At 39.6% G+C, this 9,072-nt stretch overlaps 1 protein-coding gene across 1 annotated transcript; it reads left to right on the top strand.

The window, feature by feature from the left end:
• Nucleotides 1-2,172: 2,172 nt before the first annotated feature.
• Nucleotides 2,173-4,776, top strand: LOC105058139 (uncharacterized). The gene is given in 2 exon segments (XM_010940961.4): nucleotides 2,173-3,023; nucleotides 3,026-4,776. Coding segments are annotated over 2 exon segments (1,470 nt in total). The 5' UTR covers nucleotides 2,173-2,564; the 3' UTR covers nucleotides 4,037-4,776.
• The last annotated feature ends 4,296 nt before the right edge of the window (nucleotides 4,777-9,072 follow it).

Below are 9,072 nucleotides of genomic sequence, written 5' to 3'. Positions count from 1 at the left end.
GCTGAGGAAAAGGGGGTCCTGTGGCTGTTGATAGATCAGTAGTTCGAATATTCCTTTTCCCAATCTAATAGTTTTAAGCAGCCAAGTTTTAGATCCTGTGGTGACATAGGCATTTACCTTGCTCAGTATTCTCTGATGGACACTCAACTGGACTTTCTACAATCATCAAATGCATGTCATAGTTTTGGGCTTACACATGATAGCCCAAGATTAATAGGTTAAGCCCATAATACTGCATCCATCAAAGTGAGACATGAATGAAGTAAAATAAGCATGAACAGCACATAATGCCATCCCCACTTTAAGATTATCCACCTATATGGCATGCAATAATATGTTGCCTTTGGGATATTGTTAACCAGTGCCTAGAAGGATGCTCTCCTTTATTATAGCTACACTCCTCTGGTTCTTCCTCTCTGGTCTGTTCTTGTATACAAAGTTTTAGAGTTAATAGACAAAATCAAGTGTGCATTAATTTATATATAAAGAAAGTTGAGGGCATCTATGATTTGAAAAGGAGGATATACAACTAGTTGTATGGTGCTAGTGCATGCTTTCAAGTTATTCCAATCTTCTCATTAAAAGGTTAGCAAGGCTGCATGCTCTCCCAATGGTCTCAGGCTCAATGATATAGATCTCCCATCTATTACTTTGCCCCTCTAAAACACCATGTGTGCTTCCTCCATCACCCCACAAGAATTGTGATCTTTGCTTATGCAATTACCAAAATAAGAAAATCCATTATATGTTCATGTCCATGTGCAAATATTGCCCTGTGGCTGTTTGTATATTACATGGATCCTTCTTTTCCCTATATGGTGGTGGCACAGACCATCATAGCCACTGCAGGCCTTTCAATTCATCCAATTTATGAGTTAAATTATGTTAATGGTACCAATATAGCATGAAATAACTGCTGAGCAGCCACCAGCATGGACTGTTGTTATTTTGTTTCATATTTCTTCCTATAAGAACAATAATTTATTAACTTAAAAATGCCTTTGATTTCAATGCATCACTTGGAAATATATCTCTGTTTCACCAAAAAAATGAAAATAATAGAAAAACATTTCTCTAATATTGTCATGTCTAGTGAGTGGGTTGAGGATGTATCTTTCACACAAAAAAAAAATAGATCTTTGCACATCATGATCTCCACGCACATATCTCAAAATATTCCAAACGGCATCATACATCCATCTGTATAAATCTCAAAGCGGTCATTGGATGATCTAATGGTGGATCACAAGGAAAGAAGGTGCATCCTTCTTTTGTTGAGTTGCATGCATCAGATTTTAAATAGCACTAGTCTTACTTATTTAGCAATTTTGGAATTTTGTCCAATTTAACTATTTCTCTCTCTCTCTCCTATATATATATATATATAACCTTATATGAATCCTTGCCTTACTTACTTCTCACGTTGGGTGAAAATTCAAATAGCCACGTGATGTGAAATGAATTCTTACCGAAATTTTCTCCAGTCGACCTAGTCACACAAAATTAAAATAAACTCCACTTTTATTGTGGAAAAAATGTTTTATTGCAAGACCAGCTACCATGACCTTGACTCCCCAGTCAACGGCCAATAAGTCTACAGTCTGGTGGACCTTTTGGGTTCCACCTATCAGTCGGTGTAGATCGGCGCTAGTTGACTTTTCTTCTATTTGGATGGCCAGGATCACCCAGGAAATTTCCAATTAAGGCCCCACATTGACCTTTTCCTCCTTTTTTTTTGTTTTTTTAATTCCACCTTGCTCCCCATTTTATCGAGGGATACAGGGCACTGCGGGACAGCTCCCGACTCCAGAAGGAATAGCGGTGGTGGATTCTCCCCAGCCTTAATCGGTAGTCGACCCGCAAACACCAAACACCAAAATCATCAAAACAATTAGCGACACATATACCAAAGCGGAAAATTACCAACCCATATGTTTTATGTTCAGGACCGATCAGGGGATCCTGCCCCAGAGGGCCCCTCCTGTGGGCCAGGAGAGCAAGACAAAGAAAGGAATAGTTAAGGGCAGTTAGTTTTGCTGCGGTGGCCCCACCACCCTAGAGATGTTCAGCTTTTCCTACGTGGCATAACATCAGCCGTCTGATCAGATGGCCTCCGGATCCTCAGTTTGAGTACACGTGCTGCCTATCTTTGCTGTGCTCCCCTCTCTCTCTCTTTCCTCTTTTAACTTTGCTTCCATGCATGGATTTCTCCTCCCATTCATAGCTCCCAGATGAACCCCAAATAAAACACAGAGAGATAGATAGAAAACGACTACCTCCCTCTCTCCTCTCATCTTCTTCAGCTAAAGGAGAAGCTGCCCTTTTCCTGGTATCAGATATTCGACACTTGAGAGAGAACGGAGCTTAGTTGGATTCCAAAGTCTCTCCCCAGATCCCCTTCTTTCACACAGAAACCAATCTAATCCCAGTAGGGCTATTCTAAGATGAAACAAGAAGCCAAGAATTCTCAAGATCTGAGGCCATCTTTGGTCTTCTTCTAGGCCTTTATTTGGGCTTTTTTATTGGCTTCTTTCGGTGCTCTCTTTGGCTCCTCTGTTTTTTAGATGGAAGGAGATCGAGCGCAGAGGCATCGGTGCAAGGTGTGCCGGAAGAGCTTCCCGTCCGGCCGGTCGCTGGGCGGCCACATGAGGTCCCACGTCCACACGGCGGTGGTCGGGAGCTCCGAGACCGGCGCTGAGGAGAGGCCGACACCGGGCATTAGAGGAACCGGCTATGGGCTGAGGGAGAACCCCAAGAAGACATGGCGGCTGTCGGATTATACTGGAGATGACGGCGAGAAGCAGTGCCGGGAGTGTGGCAAGGTGTTTTCTTCCTGGAGATCTCTGTTTGGACACATGAGGTGCCACCCTGAGAGGATGCGCCAAGCTTCAGAGGAGGGTTCTTGGAGCAATGGAGGGCAGTCAGAGAGCGAGGCTGCGGCAGCGGCGGTGCCGAGGAGGCGGCGAGGATCGAGAAGGATGGCGGCAGCAATTGCTGCGAGTTCTTCGTCGGGATCGGAGTACTACGAGAAGAGGAGGAGGATGGAGCTATCAGCCTCATGATGCTGTCGAGGGATGTCTGGTACTCGGTCGGCGGCAGCAGTGGTGGAGTTCTGTCGGTAGCCGAGTCTTCTGATAAGAATTCAGTGGTCCTTGAGGGGAAGGGAATTGGTGAAGGGGATGGGGATTTTGTTTCAAGAAATGGGTATTGGAGGAATGGGCTCAAGAGGGTCGAATCTGTTGCTTCTGATGATCGCTTTGTTAGGGACAGGGAATTCAAGAAGCCAAAGGTCTGTAATTCTGATGCTGATGAGTTTGAGAACTCCTCGGATGAGGTCTTGAGGAAGGATAGCTCGAAGAAGAAGGATCTGAATTCTGCTCTTGTTGCTGAATTGGGGCTGAAGCCTAGACTTGATGGAAGTGAATTTGAAGACGAAAAGCAAAGATTTGAGGTTGCTGATCCTAAATTTGGTAGAGATCATGTGGAGGGGTATAGATTTGATGCTTCAGATGGTGGTTTCGATAAGTTCCCCAAGAGGAGCCGGTTTGAGTGCACGACCTGCAACAAGACCTTCCACTCCTACCAAGCTCTCGGCGGCCATCGGGCGAGCCACAAGAGGATGAAGGGCTGCTGTGGCAGTGAGAACAGCTTGGAGACTGATGCTTCTGTTGAACAGGCAGCAACTCAGAAAGCGGTCGACCGATGTGTGGGCATCGAAGCTGCCAATGGATTATCGAAGAAGGCCAAGAGCCATGAGTGTCTGCTCTGTGGCAAGGTTTTTGCTTCAGGCCAGGCTTTGGGAGGTCACAAGAGATCTCACTTGGTTGCCAACTCTGATGACCGAGGCGATGCCGCTTCCCATCAGCCCATAGTGATTCAGCAGCAGCCTCTTGAGATGCCCGACTTGCTCGATCTCAACCTTCCGGCTCCCATCAATGGAGAATCTAACAACATTAATGTGAATGCTGAGCTGAAGTCATGGTGGGCTGCAAGCAACCTCAATCATGAGCCGCTGGTGGGTGTGATCTCCAATTGATGGAGAGGTGGAGGAGTGTACAGATTCTTCAGACAGTTGATGGACTCCTGTTGCATTCATTCTTTCAGATTCACTGTTGAGGTAACTGCTCCATTTGCTGCTTACAGTTCTGTTTCTAAGTAGACTCGGAATTTTGCAGTTCCTTTTCTTCCTCTCTTCGTTGGATCTTCGAATAAATCTGTGCCGAGATGATCACCATACATGAGCTGATTGAAGTGTTAGTGGAGCTTGGTGCTTGGTAGCACTTGAGATTACTGAATTGGTTAGTAAAACTTGGATGATTCTTTTTCTTTTTGAAAAGCAAATACTCATTTGGTTCTGTTCAGAAGTTCATTAGCAAACTTGGTCATTTTTCTTTTATCTCTCTTTTCATTATATCGCTGTCACTGAGAATGGCAACCTGGAAGCTGGAGAGTGTTGTCTATAGTCGTTATTACTGCAATGTGGACAAAAAAAATGTTCAAGAATTTTCGGTGCTCCTGCAGTTATTTCAGTAGCTTGTTGTATAAACTGCCTGTTTGTGGTTATTATAACTTGTTTTGTGTGTATTCTCATCATATCCATTACAAACAATTGTACTGGGGATTTCAAACTTAGGATCCCTTCCTGGGCAATTGTTTTGCCTGTTCTATAATGAAGGCATGCAAAATGATCTGATCATATGAAATTGGCCTGATACTCTGGCCCCGAGCGAGAATTTAATTCTTTTGGAGAAAGATTGTAATCTGAGTAATATTTGTTACTAAGTGCTGGTTCTGCAAGTAATGATCATCATTCTTGATCAAGAATTGAGAGAATTGAATGGAAAGCAGCAAACATCTTGACTACTTTCAGCCATATTTATGATTACCGATCCTTAAGATTTGAAACAAATTGTTTAATCAATAATTTTGCTAAAGTTGCTGTGCTTGAAATATTATAATATCTTATCACTATCTTTGGTCTTGCTTTTACAATTGGAAATTAAGGTATAAGATACAGTGGAGGAACATAGCTTTCGATCTGACTATGTCGGTCTGATCTGACATTTTGCTGAAACCAGGAATTAAGGGTTGTAGGTGAACCAAAGCAAATGTAACAGTGCCAACCAACCACTTTGCCAGCAACCAATAGCTGATCTGGGTTTGGGAAGCTTCAAGTTGGGTGGTAATGATTGGGTTGTGAAATCATCAGTTAATGGCCTCTCTCTCTCTCTCTCCTCTCTCTCCTCTCTCTCTCTCTCTCTCAAGCAATTTAGTAATATTATGATGGCATGTGATCCCAAGTTGGTAGTTGACTTGTCCACCAAAACATATGACAACCCATCTCATCTCTTACCTATGTTGGTATCTTTTTCTTTCCATGCTTTAACCTAGTAGAATAGTGCCTGGCACATATCTTTATTGGGAGGGTTAATGCTCCTCATGCACTTTCTTCCCTGTGTGTCCAGCCCATCCTTCTTGAGAGTCCATGTCTTTTCCCTCCTTGCTTTTCTTGGACTGGTTGGCACTTGGCATTGGGAAACATAACACTTAATGAAAAGACTTCCTATCCATTCCCTCCAACCCATCCCAAAATAGAGAGTCCATGTCCACCCCAAAACATAACACTTAATGAGAGTCCATATCCCCCTAGGGTTTATCTATTTCTATTTTCTTAATATTTTAATGCACGTGCGTAAGCGGCGTGCTTCAGAGACGTGCTTCGGAGATATGGCAGATGATGATGGTCCGACTATAATTTCTTTCATGATCAATCCGATCATAAAAATTTATCCCAAAACACCCTGTCTTTGAATATATAAACATGATAGGATAAATATTCTCATAGAATCACCTCTTTAATGATATTAGCCTACCAAATATGCTGATCGTTACAAACCATACCATCATACAAGGATATGCAAGCTTTGGTGATATTAGGGTGAATCTAGCTTAATCAGAAGAATATCATGGCAAATATGATTGTGATATGGTTGTATTTCATAGTATATGATTTAGATGTGGTTTAAGTTCTCCTTTCTTTTTCTAATTTTAGCATATCCTAACAGACAATATACAGAAGATAATAGTTTGATTTCATCCCTATATCTTCCATTTTCACCATGCCTCTATTCTCACACCTAATGTTGCTATCCTTATTCTACTCCATGTGGTATTTTATTGAGGTTAGTAAATATTAGGCTGAGCACTTCCACAAATAAAAAAGCAAATATGAGGCTGAGTTCATGAGGTCTTGTATAGCTCCTGAGGTCAGGCAGCAGGACACTGACCCAAGCGAGGCCTGTCTGAGAACCACACCAGTTGTTGGGATTGCAAATGTTGAGTGGATGTTGGGCCCAAACTGAACGGACTTGGTTGGTCCAGAGGTCCACGAGATGAGCCTTGCGCAACCATAGACAACCAGAATATTGTGGGCCTGGTGAAGCAGATGTCTGAGCCAATTGAGCTGTCTTCCAAGCTTGCATCTAGATCTAGCTACCATAGTATCATAAGAATATGATGTGGCAGTGCATTAACGGCATGTTTGGTTGGAGGGAATAAGGGTATGGAGTAGGAGTAGAAATGAGTGCCTCATATTCTAATCATTTATTTGAGGCAAAGTTCCGTGCCCATTTCAATTCCAATCACAAATCAATTGTGCCAGAAAGTATAGCCTTTCTAGTTTCAATTGGGATGAAAATCAGAATAGCCGATCCACAATGTATTTGGTTCATGACTAGAATCTGAATTCGAATCGGAATAGAATTTAATCCTAGGAGGTAGTAGCAATTAGATTTTGGAGAATTGAGATATTTTTATTCTCCTCTAAAATTGAAATGAAATAAACCTCTCCAATCAAATAATTGGAATGGAAGTCACTCGTTATCATTCCCATTTTGAAGTCTAATTCTGCCCAATCAAATATGTCCTGTAAGTAAGCTTGATCGTTATTAAAGCCACCTAGCAGACCTTATTGATCAGATGGGGCATAAATGCTCTAATCATCCTATCCCTTTTTTTCAGCAAGCTATTCTTGTTTTGAATATTTCAAAATGCTTAATCATAACGAACATAAAATTAGAACTCCATTAATATTTTATATTTTCTGCATTATTGACCGGTACTGCATGACCCGTATGTTTAAATACTTGACAAGCCTCATTAGATACAATTATTCACACATGTTAGCTCTAAATTCAAGCAAGGGGATGCCTACCATGGATATCCCCAGGCAGCTGGATGGGGCGTCTTCTTATATGAATTTGGTTCCCCACTCCATGTAGCAATTTTTTTTCCGTCCCCTTTGTCCATTCCCGGCAAGAAGCACACCAGCAAAGCTTTTGACAAATACCTTCACAATTACTCAAAAAAAAAAAAAAAAAAAGGACAAATACCTTCACAAAATCAACATTGGTACAACTACGTCCAAGTCTTGAGAACATCTAAATCCTCTACAAACGAAGCTTTTCTTTTAAGTTAATGATGGTTTTTGGGCAAAGGATATAATGGTCTACTTGGTAATTAACTCGTAAGCTGTGTTAGATATCTGAAATTAAATTGGACACATGGCAGGCCTATACTACTCCCTACCTCAGGGAACAGGTCTCTTCTTTGGCTGTATTAGGTATTTACCTGCGTATAACACGGATGAGAGGGGTACGTTTTTTTTTCTTCTTTTTCAAGTTACTCTTAAAATATCCACACACACACATACATACATACATAAATATATATATATATATACACACACACACATATATATACACACACACACATACAAATATGTATATACATATACAAATATGTATATACATATATCTATGTATGTATATATGTATATAATTGATTATAATAAATAGAAGATTTCAATAACTAAATTTCTATTTACATGTTAAGAAATAAATTTTAATAATTACACCAATATCATTAATATTGATGTTCATAAAGTAAATAAAGAATTTTACACAAGCTGAGTCTTATGCAGATACTCTCATCATTAATACCGATCTCATTAACATCCATCCACATAATGTGTATATTACAAATTTTCTCCCTTTTAACTATTTTCAAATACAAAACTTCGTTCATTGATATTGGCATCAGTATTATCTATCCTACATAATTAATCATCTTATGTTTGATGTTTTTTTCCTTTTTCTTTCATGAGTTATTCTTTTGATTTCATCTTTGTTCATAGTTACTATATTGTTATATTATTTGATTTGGTATAAGGTTATTTTCTTACTATTGATTTTGCCTTATCAATTTCAATTCTATGGTTTCATGATTATAATATGTATTTTAGTCATTTTTCAATAATATTATGTTTTTATTAAATGAATTATCCAATTTAGAGATGAGATCTACACTAAATAATAATAACTATATAGAAATTCAGGTGCCTTACATATTTTTAAAAAATATTTTATATAATATATAGTGCCAACAATAAATAAATGGCTGGATAACGTAGTATGACATAATTTATACTATATCCAATCATTATAGTCATGTATTCTATTACTATTAGTACAATAAATTTTATATTTATTATATTTATATGATGTAATATCAAATCTTACCTAATTATCTAAATAAAATTGATTTATTATTAATAATATAATATATCATATTATTAATTATCATACACATGTATAATATTAGTGTTGTAGGGGTTCATACCATCTCAGTTAATGTTTGAGTTCTTAGATTGACAATAATACTGATGTAAGGAACAACAGTGGAGCTCATCAGCAAACCTACTTCATTAGAAGGCCGACCTCATTAGTAGGCTGACAGTTGAGCTCACTAGAAGACCGATCTCATCATAAGTCTGATCTTATCATCGTCTAGACACGTGGCAGCAGATTGTTATCTGGGTAAATATTCTCTCAAGTTATATCGGTCTATGATCGATTTGCTTCTTCCATATTATCTGCTAATCGGCTGAATCCAAAGCTGTTAGTAAGAGGATCGCTCACTTCGATTTATCACCTCAGCCGACTTGATTACTAACACTCAAAGTATGGTGCCCAATTCAGATATTTACTTATACAGGTTTTCCACATCGATCTG

This window comes from Elaeis guineensis, chromosome 2 (assembly GCF_000442705.2).
Source record: "Elaeis guineensis isolate ETL-2024a chromosome 2, EG11, whole genome shotgun sequence".
NCBI classification, from domain to species: Eukaryota; Viridiplantae; Streptophyta; class Magnoliopsida; order Arecales; family Arecaceae; genus Elaeis; species Elaeis guineensis.
The sequence above is the reverse complement of the archived record's forward strand: the minus strand, read 5'-3'. Positions and strand labels throughout refer to the sequence as shown.